The following is a 14,315-nucleotide window of genomic DNA, read 5'->3' as shown; positions in this document are numbered from 1 at the left end:
ATCATTTAAGTTTGTTTTAAAATGATGATAACGCTATTTAAACAGTTGTTTAAATCCACGTATTGAACAGAAGAAAGACAACAGTTCCGATATTTGATCTTTAAAAAGGTATCAGTCAAGGTGTAAGATTCGTTGTATTTTTCTGCATTCCTTTTATGTATAATTATGTTGGAGACCAATGCCCTATTAAACTACAATGTTAAAATATAACACAAGCTGTGGATATTTGAATGTTTGATTTCTAACGAAATCGATTCCTTGCATAGTAGTTGCCAAATTTGACCGAAAAACGGATGTGTTTTTAATCATGCCCGGAACTTAATTGTCGACAATGTTTGCTTGTTTTATTAATTCGGTAGATTTATTCATTCTGTTTGAAATTCAATGCAAATATATCACAACCAAAGAGTTTCCGTCAAGGGTTGGAAATGGTCAAATGTGTTAATAAATATTATAAAAATAAAAAAAATTGAAAAAATTGAGTGACAATCCCTTTTATGAAGAAGAAAAACAAAGCATTCCAGCTATGTTATCTAATCAATCATAATCATTAATAACTAGGGTGAAACAATGATTTTTAACTTTTACTTCTCAACTCAGGCATAAAACACTATATGCTTCACTAAGACTAACAATAGGGCGTTTAACGAGCCCATGATTCGAGCGTGATCATGTTTCTAGCGGGTACAATAGGCCAGTTCAACTAGAAAATAGACAGTATGAAGAAAAACAATCGTTTGATTTCTTAACTCTGATTTTCCTTTAAGATTTCATTTTTGATTTGAATATTTGCACAATTTTCAAACCTTGTGTCATGCTGAAGTGTTCAACTGGAGGTTTAAACTCTTGTGAGTATACTTCTTTTTGTTATTTTCTCTCTTATTAATTAAAATAGTTCTAAAAATGAAATGTCATAAAGTAGTACATGAACAACTCTTTCCGGTCAGCGCGGTTTATTAATATGACTTCTTATGGCGGTTCGACGGTGTCCGTCTGTCAGATTCATCAAGCACGTTTTCTTGCAGGAAACATTTCGTTGCTTATAGATTTGACCATAAAGCTAATGAAATGTTGTAACATATACATTAACACTGTTCGTTGAACAAAATGTTACATTTGGAAGTTGGAGAACTGTTGGTGGTGGTGTTGGTAGTTTTAATACCCTCCGGATCACGACCAGAGAACAGTTCAGCCACGGCATCGTTCCAGGTAGGCATTCAAGCAGTTTACCAGGGCTAGTTACCTTCTCTTTTGCAAGGAACTGATAACTTCTTTACATGCCAGGGCAGAGGGACATTGCGAATGTTTGTTGAAAGGATTTCAAGATCTGTCACGAAATGGACCTTTTCCATCAAGGAAACGAACCCGGGTCGCCCGATTCAGTCTACTGGGCTAACCGGACTGTTCCCAAGTTGTAGAACTGACGGATATCATCATTTATCATCGGAAAACGCATGTCATGTTTGTTGCTCCTTGTTATGTGGATGCTTATTTGATTTCTGTAAAGAACGAAATATGTCGGAATGCGCCGAATAATACCGAATTCTAACAATCTTATTATAAACCGTCGGTTAATAAAAAAATACGCGCTTTCAATAATTAGTTTCCTTGGTTTCCAAGCACACTGTTTTATCTTCATTTTAGCAGACCACGCAACTAAACGAACTATTTTTTTCTTTTTAATTCTTTCATGCGACATAGTCAATTTATAATTAATTAATTCAAATTTTAAGTGGACGCACACTTATCGGAAACCTCGCCTTTGAAGGTTTTGTTAACAATTATTTTAAACATAAACAAAATTTTACTATTGTATCCCATGAAAGAATTGGGATATTTACATTACGTGATAATTTGACCAAATTAGAAATTAAATGATTTTAAAGTTGTCGGAAATCTTTAGAAGATTAAGGGGCACAATAACCTTGTATACATTACTAATACATCTCTCAGCTGGATACACAGTACATGTACCAGGGGTGTAGCCCAGGGGTTATAAAACCGGTAATACATGTAGTAAAATTGAAAACATGATTTTGTACCAAATATGGTATTTTTCTTTTATTCCTTTTTTATTCTTATTTACTTTCTTTCTTTCTTTCTTCTTTCTTTCTATTTTACTTTTATGTGTTATTTCTTTCTTTCTTTCCTTCTTCCTTCCTTCCTTCCTTCCTTCCTTCCTTCCTTCCTTCCTTTCTTTCTTTCTTTCTTTCTTTCTTTCTTTCTTTCTTTCTTTCTTTCTTTTCTTTCCGTTTTTCTTTCTTTCTTTCTTTCTTATACAGATGAAAATGGCATTGAGTGTCCTTTCATTGAAAAAGGACAACTATGAAATGTGTTTGTTCTTGTTTGTTTTGCTAAAAAAACATTTTGCATGTGTATTATGTAATAGTTTCGAAAAGTTTTCTTTCCTTATAAAAAAGAGATAACAGGGCGAGAACTTGTTCCTTATTGTGAAAGAATTAGATGGCAGTTTTGATTTCACGTCTTAAGGAAAACAAATTCGTTTTGAATAAAGTGATTATGAAAACATGTTTTTTTTCTCTGGTTTTCAAAGGAATGTCTAATTGGACTTATTCTAAGGAAAGTTTAACGCAGGAAAAGACAGGATTTAGGTCAAACGCATATTAATAAAAGGTCATTTTTTTCATTTTTTGTATTGTTAACATTTGCATAATGTATTAAATTACAAGCTACGCATCTGTTCGGTAAATTCATGAATATATATCACATTAGGTAGTAAAACAATTATGAGACTTGCTTTGAACTGGCAGCTGGAATTTAATATCTAAGAATGAATGATGATAAATCAATTCGTTCAGTAAGGAAGAAGCTTTCTCGGCCACAAGTTGCGTGTTGCGCGATCGTAAAGTGTATATTTAAATCGTGCCTATGTGTTAATTAAACACAGTGTTTAAACACAATGTTGGTTCGTGCAAAATAACTTTTAATAAAAATAATATCAGCGTTAATAGCTTCCTTAAAAGAAAACTTCATTAGTGTTGTTATTAAAGGATGTACAGGCGTTCTAATTCAATTAAAACGGTAAATCAGAAATTCTAGAAATTTGAGGGAAAAACGATATCACGCGAAATTGAACCATTATTTAATTTGGCGGACTTACACTTAATTTCTCTTTATTAATCAATTTGGAAGATTTAATATGAGGTTTATATGAGTTATACGAATAAGTCATACACGGAAGTGTGTATAACAGGAATTTTTATTTTCGTCAAATTTTGTTTCATAACATTCCTACAAAGGTCGTTTGACGATCTTTCTAAATGGGCTATAATAGGATTTACCCGTGCATTTATATCACAGGGACAAGAAGCTGGATCAAATCACCAACCTCCTGTGACAAAAGTGACCAGTGACAGGTGATTGTTATTACACGTCAATTGGCTGACCATCACCATGTAGCAAAATTGCATAAAAATGCGATCGGGCCATTAATCGGAAGATAATTGCGTTTTATACTTATGTCATGCATTCTATATGACAATATGTATAGACAATACGTATAGTTAATGATATTATATTAATATGATATATGTACAGGACCATATTATTTCTATAATTATATAGCGATTTATTTCGAAAGGATTTTTTATGGTTAACACCGTATGGAGAAAATGGCACATTTTTTGCTTGTTGCTCTATTAGAGAAAAGCAACCGGTTAAATAATTATTGATTTTTCCTAAACTGCTGGGGGCGTTTGTAAACGAACAGGTGATGATTCTATTTAAATATGGCCGTCAGATTTTGATAAGTAAAGACAGGCGGAACAATAGATTTAAAAGAGATAGCTTACTTTATTACATCTATATTAGAAGAAGAATGTGCCGAAAGTATACATTACCTTAATGATAACAATCTACTATTTTGTTTTGAGATGACCGCTGAAATTCAAAAGTCAACCAAATATCGTATTCGACCTGTGTAACCTTAAAGGAACATAATTTGAAATACATGTATATAGATGTTTATGTAAGGTATGGACTTTTCAGAGAAATAGCATCTAATTTATGTGCGATCGAATACAAAAAGGTTTAAAATTTTTGAGAGAGAAAAAACAACATGTATAATGTATTTTGAAACCTAGACAAAGCGTTTTAGTGATAGAAGTTTCTTATGAATAAGAAATGAAAAAAACTCTGGGAAAAATGTGTTTCTTTGACAATAAGGAATGTAGCTGAAGATGAAAGACTTCAAGAAACGTTCAAAGTGGATTGGAAAAAGCTTTTAAAATGGAGTACTTAATATTTCATAGTTGTTCGTAGTTTTCTCGTCGTCTTGTGAAAATGTTTGTGAAATACATTTAATGGCACGCTCGTTTATGAAGAGTGTCATGATTTAGAAGGTGTAACTTAGCGACAAATTAATATATACCTTATGCAAAGTGATTCTTTAATGCACATGCCGTATATAGTATAGTGTTTTCGAATTATAAGGGTCTTGGAATTTAAGGAAAATTAAGAGTGGTGAGTATTTGAATAATGATAATATTTGTGTCTGTTAAACGAGCATGTTTTGTATTTGCAACAATTGTAAGTTTCGTATCATAGAAATTATTTATTAATCATGCCTTTGCATATTTATTTCTTCGGATCTCGTAATTGTGTATTGAAATATTTATTTAGTTATTCAAAAGAAAATATATTTAGAAAATCTCCCGAAAATTGCCATCTTGTTGTTATAATTGTGGCAAGTAGGAAAATTTGCTGACAGGCAATTTTGTGACTTCCGAGGTAAAAAAAAACCTTTGACAACTTTTGTGAAATAAAATGTACAACGCGATTTACATTTATGAGATAGAGTATTTATATGTTTCCCTTTATGCATGTCGACGTTGTATTATTTTGCAGATCATGTTGAACGTAAATCATAGAAATTAGAACAGCAGACGACAAAATGGCGTCTGTGAGCCTAGGAACCTTTGTGGTCGCGTGCGCATGCGCAACTCTTGGACTGATGATTTCTATCAGCTTCCTTGTCTTTCATATCTACCACCGGAAAAACAAGTAAGAGTCCCAGTCTAAGACCGTATTTAGTTAATATCTTAGTTTTAGCGCTGTAAGAAAATCACATACTTGTTTCTCCATAATCCTTGAAAGAAACTGTCATTCAAAGAAATTAGTTTGTTTTATTCGTGATTCTTAAAAGGTCATAAAACTTTTTTTTTACTTTTAAAACTTAGAACCTTTTTTTCAAGAAACACACGTTCACCCTTAAATCTAGCATTCTTGATGCCAATTCCAACTGAATTCAAAATAGGAATAAAGCTTATCATGGGTTCGAGCCCTAATCGGGTCGTGACCATGTTTCTTTATTCCACACCAGTACTGGTTGGTTGGTTCAAGGAAGCGGACTCGAAAGTGGTTCATGTAAGTTGCAACAGCTTGTTATTTAATCGAGCTTAAATCCAAGTTCCCTCTTATGAATGTCAAATTATTGTTTTTAATTCAGTCATTTTTTTACAGAATCGTCAAAATGTCTAGTCCCTATATGAACATGGTCACAAGTTTTGGCGCCATTTTGTTGAGTGTCGTCTGCTTTATGTATGGTCTTGACTTTATTTTGGAACAGGAACAGCGCACACGTACAACAATATGTCAGGTATTTCAATCTTTCAACACATTTAATAATATTTGGAAGTTATTCTGTACTACTTTTTTATATTTGAAAAATTATTCTAAAATAGTACATTTTGCTTAATAAGTAAAAAGTTATTACGAGCATTCAATGATTGTTCACCGACCAATTTGCCGAATGTTTTACATGACTGAATTTGCCTACTTTTGAATTTATCATAATAAGTGACAGAAAAAAAATCAAAGACATTTTTTTTCAAGACTTTGTTACACAACAATTTTAATAAATATTTAACACCGTCTTTTTGTAAAATGAACTTGCTATGCTTTGAATTTAAAACTGTTCATTATCATTTTAGAAGATTCAGTATCACACATGTATATCTTAATATAGAGCAGCCGAAAGTATTAAGTCTGGTTCGAAGGTACGTACGTCCGGGCAACCGTCCGGTTAGTTCAATAGGAACAGCGTTGGACTGTAAATCAGGTGACCCTGGTTGGATTCCCGGACGATGGTACAGGTCACTTCGTTGTGATTGATCAAATCTTTTCTACGGTCATTCGCACTGTACATCTCTGGCATGTACTGAAGTTATCATTTCCTTTCGAAAGTAAAGGCTGTTAGTACTGGTAAACTGCTGGACTGCTTGCCCAAGAATGACGCAGTGGCTGAACTGTCATTTGGTAAATTCAATGTGGCTTACTGCCATGATCCGGAGTGAAAACTTCCAACACTTCCACCACCGGACTTCCAGGCTGGTCTGGCTACGTACTGGTGGCGTAAGCATATAATTATCACATCATGTATTTATATTTTTCTAAGGCACTATATTTAAAGCCGCTTTGACTGTGTTACAGATTCGTGTTTGGATAATAGTTACTTCAATCACTCTTATATTGGGACCAGTCTGCACGAAGGCGTGGCGTGTACACAGTATATTCCAATACGGGTTTGCCAAAAAAGTGGTAAGACGCTTCTCTTTTCTTATTCTTATAGGTACTTATGTCATACATCTAGCTAAAAATTCCAAGGCAATAAATATTGAAAATAAAAGTGACAAATGCCCATCAAAAGGTATATCTTGAGTGAACAGGTGAAAGTCAAAATAAGTTAATATTTTACCATAATTCCTTTCAATTTTATTATTTACTTCGCATGAAAGATAGATTAATCAAGTGGTCCAAAAGATCCATTTGAATGTACCTTTTATATTTGATCATACATAAACATTTTTCAATATCAACTGTTGGTCAATCACCATTATAACAATCTTATGAAATATAAAGTCATATTGTCAATTAAAATCAATTGGTCATGAAGGAAATGATCATGATGTCGGTTTAAATAATAAAGTATTTATTATCTGTATGTTAACACTCGTTTAAAAAGGCGTTGGTGAAGCAAAAGTCACTTTATCAACACATATCTATACATTGGTGCCGTTTAGACTGTTAATAGATAAACGCGAAACAGTGGCAACAATTTCTGTTGACGTAAAGAAAAAATGCGACTGTGAAACAAACATATATGTTTTTAGAGAAAAAATCAGTTCGGTTATTTATCGAAGGTTATTAAAGAAAAGCTAGTTATTTGTTTAAGGTTATGAAAGAGAAGCTTGTTATTTGTTTAAGGTTATTAAAGATAAGCTTGTTATTTGTTTAAGGTTATTAAAGATAAGTTTGTTATTTGCTTAAGGTTATTAAATATAAGTTTGTTATTTGTTTAAAGTTATTAAAGATAAGCTTGTTATTTATTTAAGGTTATTAAAGATAAGCTTGTTATCTATTTAAGGTTATTAAAGATTCAAAGCTTATCACTATCATCGGAGGGCTTCTGGCAGTGGACCTCACGCTGATGGCATTATGGCAAACTATTGACCCGGTATCTTCTAAAACAAAGCTCTTTGCAGAATCGGTATGTTAAGCAAAATATCTCTTTTGTCCAAACTGTTTTGAACTATCGGACCATTCTTTATAACGAACCATTCTGTATAACTGAAATACATAATTTTGTTTAAAGGGACTTAACTGAGTTTTTTTTAATGAAAGACTGGAAACAATTTTTCGAGATTAATGTTACATTTGATGTAGATCTAACCCAGTAACTTGTGTACAGAATTTCAGATCATTGTCTCAGAATAATTATTCTGATTGAGAAAAGTGACCCAATATTGAAAAAAAAACGTTGCAACGCTTTTCACTCAAAATTTGGACTAAGAATAGCACAACAATACGATTGTCAATTTATTTCTGAGTATATTTCTTAATTATCTTTTGTATATCTTCTGTTTAAGTGTCCAAGCTAATGTACGTAAGATATTGGCATTTTATTCGTTAAGGCTTTTGGACTTTAATAAAGTAAAAAACTCACTTTTTATTATGATTATAAGTATAAATTAATATTAACAAGTACCAGTTGTTAGTTTTCCACAAAATGTGTGTCGCATCGCGTCATAACCAACTTCCAGACTCATTATACTTGTATACACTAAGTATGCTAGTGTTCACAGTTACGTTGTCAGAGGGTCAAAAGATAATGTACAATTGTAATTTTGTGACCTTAAGTTAAGAAATAATGAACTTCTGGTGAATTTTACTCGTCACGTGCTCTCGTGTTGTTCTTTATAAAAATCACGTTACACTTATTTACAGCAAACGGCATTCGGGTGAAATATCTTGCTAAGTTTACAAATAAATTAAGCATCACATTCTGCTCTTCAGATTGTTGCAGACGAAAATGTTGACGTTCACGTGTTTAATGAAACGACGAGTATCCAAGAATGCACTTGTGAAAAACTTCCGGTATGGATTATTGTTTTGACGCTATGGAAGATAACTCTTATAATATCGTGCCTGATATTTGCCTGGAAAACAAAAGGAGTTACCGTTCCTTCTCTGAATGACTCAGCAAATACTTTCGCCGCCATATTTGTCAGTATTATAATTACTTTGTGCGCAACGATGACAGCTACGTCACTGCATAGAAGCACGGACGCCACCCGCATAATTGTAGCAGTGTCAATTGCAGCATGTATTTTCCTGTTTCAGCTAGTGCTGTTCTTGCCAAAGGTTTGCTATGTTTTTACATTGATCCACCATTATAAGTATATTTTCTAGACCCCAGGAGTATATGTAAGGTTCATTCTGTTTTTTGTAGTGTATAATATACAACTTTTACTTCTGAAATTAGCCGTCATACAGGTACATGTCATACAAGTTATTCACCTTTATCCTTTCTCATTGCATGGAATAGTGCTTCAAATGTACCACCAATTGTGATTGATTGCTAAAAAGTATCTTAACTCTATGTCCAGAATCTCATATTAACAATACAAAAACAACATTTTAAGAGCATGTGAGCATGTTTAATTTGAATGAGTACATGTTAATGGGCAAAAATGAAAAATATATCCAATGTATATTCTAATGAAAAATAATAGATACTAATTAAGTTCAAAACGTACTCATTAATTTGAATAAACGCTATTAAGAGCTCTTAATGTACAGTAACATAGCGCTTTTTGTACCTTCCTTAAAGGTACAGTACTGGTGGAAAACGCCGGACGATGCGTCTCCAAGAATATCTAGTTCTTCTTTGAGGGAAATTGCCAGCGCAGAAATACCACCGTTACATTTAGGTGATGAGAATGCGAACACTTACAATGATGATGGTCTACTGAATATTGTAGAAGAAAACAAGGCTCTCAAAGAATCATTACTAGAGGTGAGCTAATCTTTAAATGTATAAGGAATATTATGTTTGTACTAGCTTTAAGAGGCTTTGTACTTTGCTGCGAGAAGCTTCGGAAAATTGATATCTCGCGAGAACGAAGGTCTAAGGTCTAGCGAGATATCAATTTTCAACACACTGCGAGCATCAAATTACATTGCCACAGCACAATTTTCCCTTTACAATGTGTTTTATACCTATAAATTCTAAGGCAAAAGGAGATGCAATTTACTGAACTTCTGTTAGTTATTTCACAAACAAATATATAGCTGTCAAGAAATGATATTCATGAATGGCGAAAATGCATATATAAAAATATAAAAAATGTATAAAACGGGAACCATCAAAGAAAAAAATAGTCCGTCACTTCCATATATGGTACCGTATTTGTCACCAATATAATTGCTCGCCCATATAGTCTCTCCGATGGTGAGGGTAAACAAACTCACACACACTAACATTATCTGTTGAATCGCATTTGTGCTTTCATGCATGTATTTTAAGGGAGAAAAATTATAGACATATCTTAGAATGCTTTATTATAAAATGTTAATTTTTTCTTTGAATATTTGGGGGGGGGGGGGGGTTATTGTCACACCCTCACTTAATGTCATATGGCGCATGCTAACTACTGTGTTTCGGAACACCCCAAGTACGCTTTCTTGAACTAACGGACCCAATGTATTGTCCCCGGCCTTCCAAGAGCTAGTCACAGCGATGATGGCGAGTTTTAATGTATAAGACAGTATATTTCAGTTCTGTAAACTCTAAAATTGTACTAAACACAACGAAAACCCTTCAGCGCATAACTTACTCCAATATCTAAAACGCAAGGAGTCTGGAGATTTGACAATACCAAGATCGTTAAAACAATTCGATGATAAGCATGTGTCAATAAGAAAGGTTATTTCCCTTGGATTGATTAAGTAAGGCTGAATTCACCTCATACATTATTCGATATCATTTTTACAGAAAGAAGATTTAATTTCGGCCCTGCAAGATTATTAAGATCTCGCTACAGAAAAACTAACCAAGCTACCGACGAACCTTGGACCAAAAGCAAACCTATCTCTTGATTTAGACGCAGACGTTATTGTCTTTTCCATTGTTGTCTCTCCTATTACGTTTTTATTGTCTTTTATTGTACTGTTTTGTGGTTTTCATAATACATTAGACCCGTCTTTTAGATCCTTTAATTGTTCTGTTTTCGGTCCTCGTTTCAGCTCTTATGTTATGGGTCCTCGTTTCCTGTTCCGTTCTTCTCTGTGTCTGTTGATGTTCTTGTGTCTGTTGATCTTCTGATCTGTGTATGTTGATGTGCTTGTCTTTATTTTGATGTCCTTGTTGATGTTCTTGTATGTGTCATATATGTTATTGTGTTTGTTGATGTCCTTGTCTATGTCGTTGATGTTCTTGTGTCTGTTAATGTTCTTATATATGTATGTTTGTGTTCTTGTGTCTGTTGATGTCCTTATGTGTCGTTGACGTTGCTGTGTTTGTTGATGTCATTGTCTGTGTCGTAGATGTTCTTGTGTCTGATGATGGCCTTGTCTGTGTCGTGGATGTGCTTGTTGTGTTTGTTGATGTCCTTGTCTGTGTCGTGGATGTTCTTGTGTTTGTTGATGTCATTGTCTGTGTCGTGGATGTTCTTGTCTGTGTCATTGGAAAGCCCATTAAGTCATGGGCCCATTACATCTTTTTTTGTTTTTCCCTTTCTTTTAAACGTATGTTCAGTGTATTTGGGGTTTTCGCCCGGCTATTGCTTTTCTGATCCGTTGCATATTCCCTTTCTTGTTTTGGGATTTTTAAAGTCCTTTTTGATGTTTTTTGTAGGGGTCATATATGTTATTTTGTTTGTTGATTGTTTTTGTCTATGTCCCTTTTAGTTCTTGTGTCTGTTAAAGTTCTATATATGTATTTTGTTTCTTTTGTCTGTTGATGTCCTTAAATTTTTCCCTTGACTTTTCTTGTTTGTTTATGGGCATTGTCTGTGGGCCCTGGATGTTATTTTGTCTTTATGAGTTCTTGGGCCCGTGTCGTTGATGTGCTTTGTTGTTTCTTCCTTTTTACTTCCCCGTGTTTGTTGATGTCCTTTTTCTGTGCTGTTTGATGTACCCTTTTTCTGTGTTTGTTTGATGTGATTAGTCTGTTATGTCCTTTTTTAAATGTCGTTGATATTTTTTCCCTTGGGAGTTGAGTTCTTGTCCCGTTTATTTATGTAAACCCTTAAGGGCAAAGAACCCCTTAAATCTTATTTGTCTGTTTTCCCTTTCGTGTATTACGAAAGTTCGTGTATTTGGTTATTGCTTTTCTATTGCTGTCTGATCCTTGCATAAATTTTTTTCCCCTTTTTAGTTTTTGTCTTTTTTATTTTTATTCCTGTTTTTTTGAGTTCATGTCCTGTTTTTTCAGTCTCGGGCATTTGTTTGTGGGTAGCGGGGATCGAAAATCACGACCCCCTTGATTGGTTGAGGCCAGAGAGTGTTACCACTGCACCATAGCGCCCGCTCTGGATAAATATGTTTTTGAAAATCCTATAAACTTGATTACTTCAATGGCTAACAATGAAAAGGTATTGCAATTATATTTTAACACCTTTTCGTAGGTAGCCATCCCACGTGACTTTTTATTTATCGTCAAAGGGAAAATTGCTCAATTTAAGTAATATTTTTATAGATAAATTTGCTGTCACTTTAAGAGATCCTGGGTATGTGTTGGAGGGTACTCGGGACACTAAATATAACTAAAGGACTACCAAGATCGTGTAAACAATTCGCTGATAAGCATGTGTCAATAAGAAATGTTATTTCCCTTGGATTTATTAAGTAAGGCTAAATTAAAGTAGAGCAAAATTGATCACTTCCTACATTATTTGATATCATTTTTACAGAAAGAAGATTTAATTTCGGCCCTGCAAGATCATTTAGATCTCGCTAAAGAAAAACTAACCAAGCTACCGGCGAACCTTGGACCAAAAGCAGACCTATCTCTTGATTTAGACGCAGCTTCTGGTATTTACGACATATTACGATCACCCGAACAACCTCCGGATAGAAGTGGAATATACCGAGTCGAAGGAACCCCGAGGAGCGCACAAAGTGAAGAAATCAATGACGTCACAGGAAGTCAGAATGAAACCCAGTTTTTAACAGCAGACCCAAAATTTAAAAAATTGTAGAGACTCAAATTTTTCCTTACCCGGGGGACAGCGCCCGAATTTTTTGGCAAAATTTTTACTATACCCCAGAAATCAATCGAAAAATGAACTCCCCATGCTACCTTTTTTTAACTCGGTTTTAAAAAAAATTCCCCTTTTTTTATCGGCATTTTTGGGAAAAAAACCTTATAGTGAAACGGAGGGTTGAGGGAACGAATGGGGCCCCCGGGAAAACTACCCGGGTTTTTGTTCAGTCGTAAAAATCTTGGTAAAACCCAAAAAAATCCCTTTTCTTTAAAATTCAACCCATTTTTTCCTGGGGGGAGAACAGTGTTTTTCAAAAAAAAACAAATTCTCGGGGGTAAAGGGTTTTTCCGTTTGAAATGTCAATCCCCTCGTCGGAAAAAAAATTCAACTAAAAGTGCTGAAGCAAAACAATTTTTCTTTGGGAAACCCACCCCTTCATTGACAGGGGAACTCGGCCCCCCCTTTAATTCACCCCCAACATGGGGGTTTTAATCCCTTCAGGAAAACATTCGAATAAGAATATTAAATAGGGTTTTTAAAACGTTTTTAAACCCCTTACCGTGGAATAGAAATGGCGCCCCCCCTTTTTTTTAAAAATTTTCAAAACGAAATTCCAAGAAATTTCCTTTCGAGTGAAAAACCCCCCCGATTTCCCTTTTTTAAACCAACAGTGGGGAAAATGTAAAAACCCAATTTTATTTTTCCCAAACTTTTCCCCAAAACCACCCCCGTGGGGTTTAAAAAGACGGGGACTGGCCGAAAGATTCCTTTGGGGAAAAAATTTCCAATTTCATTTTTTTCCTTATCCACCCAAGTTTCGTTGGGATAAGGGGTAAATTCCATCATTTTCCCCGTAAAAATAATTTAGAATGGGGTGATCAATAATAAACAAATATTATTTTTTTAAAAACGGCCCTTTGGCCGGAAAAAACTCCCGGAAATTTGAAACTTTCCCCAAATTTTTTACAGTTTTTTGTTTTGGATATTTACGACCCCCGAAATGCCCCAATACCACTTTTTTAATATTTTTTTAAAAATTATATCCCAATAAAGATTTTTTAAATTTTAAAACCCCTTTTTAAGGGAAATTTCCTTTTTCCCTTTCTTTTTCAAATTTTTGGTAAAACCCCTGCTTTGGGTTTCCGACCCTTAAATTTCCAAACCCCAAAACCCCCCGTTTTTTTTTTACTACACCCAATAATATCATGGATACCCGTACCGAAGGTACTAAAAAAACCATTCCCCTTATCGGGTTTAACGGCAAAAATAAAAATTTTTCGCAACCCCCTTCTAAAAATAATTTTGGTTTTTTTAATAGGGTTAAAAATTAGATGGGGGCAATTTTTTCTTTCCGTAAAAAAGGCCCTTGAAACTCTAAAAAAACATAAACCCGGGGGGAAAAAAAAAACAAAAATTATCGGTAAGGGAAAAAAAAAAAAAGAAAATAACATGACATATTTTATTTCCAAAAAAAAACATAAAAAAAACAAATGAAAAAGGGTTTGGGAAGGGGAAAAGTAAAAACAGTATGGTAAAATTTGAAAGAAATGAAAAAGATAAATTTTTTGGGAAGAAAATTACAAAAAAATTTCCGATACTAAACCGATAAATCAAGTTCTTTTAAATTTAATTTGCCCTAAAGGGGAAAGTCTTTTAATAAAAATGCAAATTACATATGTTTTTTCGGTAAACTTTATCAAAAACCATTTTAAAAAATTAACTGTTTGGAAAAATTGGGGTTAGATTTCGATTTTTACATTATATTTAAAGCAAAAAAAAGTGTTCTGGAAAAGAAAATTACTAAAAAAA

General features: G+C 33.8%; 1 protein-coding gene across 1 annotated transcript; it reads left to right on the top strand.

The window, feature by feature from the left end:
* Nucleotides 1-134: 134 nt before the first annotated feature.
* On the top strand, nucleotides 135-12,500 carry LOC132742350 (gamma-aminobutyric acid type B receptor subunit 2-like). Its single transcript, XM_060730725.1, has 8 exons — nucleotides 135-848; nucleotides 4,867-5,022; nucleotides 5,482-5,617; nucleotides 6,451-6,558; nucleotides 7,385-7,507; nucleotides 8,314-8,661; nucleotides 9,131-9,316; nucleotides 12,213-12,500. The coding sequence occupies exons 2-8, from the start codon at nucleotides 4,913-4,915 to the stop codon at nucleotides 12,498-12,500; spliced, it is 1,299 nt and encodes a 432-aa protein (XP_060586708.1). The 5' UTR covers nucleotides 135-848; nucleotides 4,867-4,912.
* Nucleotides 12,501-14,315: the final 1,815 nt, after the last annotated feature.

This window comes from Ruditapes philippinarum, unplaced genomic scaffold, assembly GCF_026571515.1.
Source record: "Ruditapes philippinarum isolate M1 unplaced genomic scaffold, ASM2657151v2 ctg819_1_1_1_1, whole genome shotgun sequence".
Lineage (NCBI taxonomy): Eukaryota > Metazoa > Mollusca > Bivalvia > Venerida > Veneridae > Ruditapes > Ruditapes philippinarum.
The sequence above is the reverse complement of the archived record's forward strand: the minus strand, read 5'-3'. Positions and strand labels throughout refer to the sequence as shown.

Coding starts and splice junctions, on each gene's coding strand:
- LOC132742350 (XM_060730725.1), top strand. CDS start 4,913: ATGGCGTCTGTGAGCCTAGGAACCTTTGTGGTCGCGTGCGCATGCGCA. Junction 6,559..7,384: donor ACGGGTTTGCCAAAAAAGTG/GTAAGACGCTTC, acceptor TATCTATTTAAG/GTTATTAAAGATTCAAAGCT. Junction 9,317..12,212: donor TCAAAGAATCATTACTAGAG/GTGAGCTAATCT, acceptor TCATTTTTACAG/AAAGAAGATTTAATTTCGGC.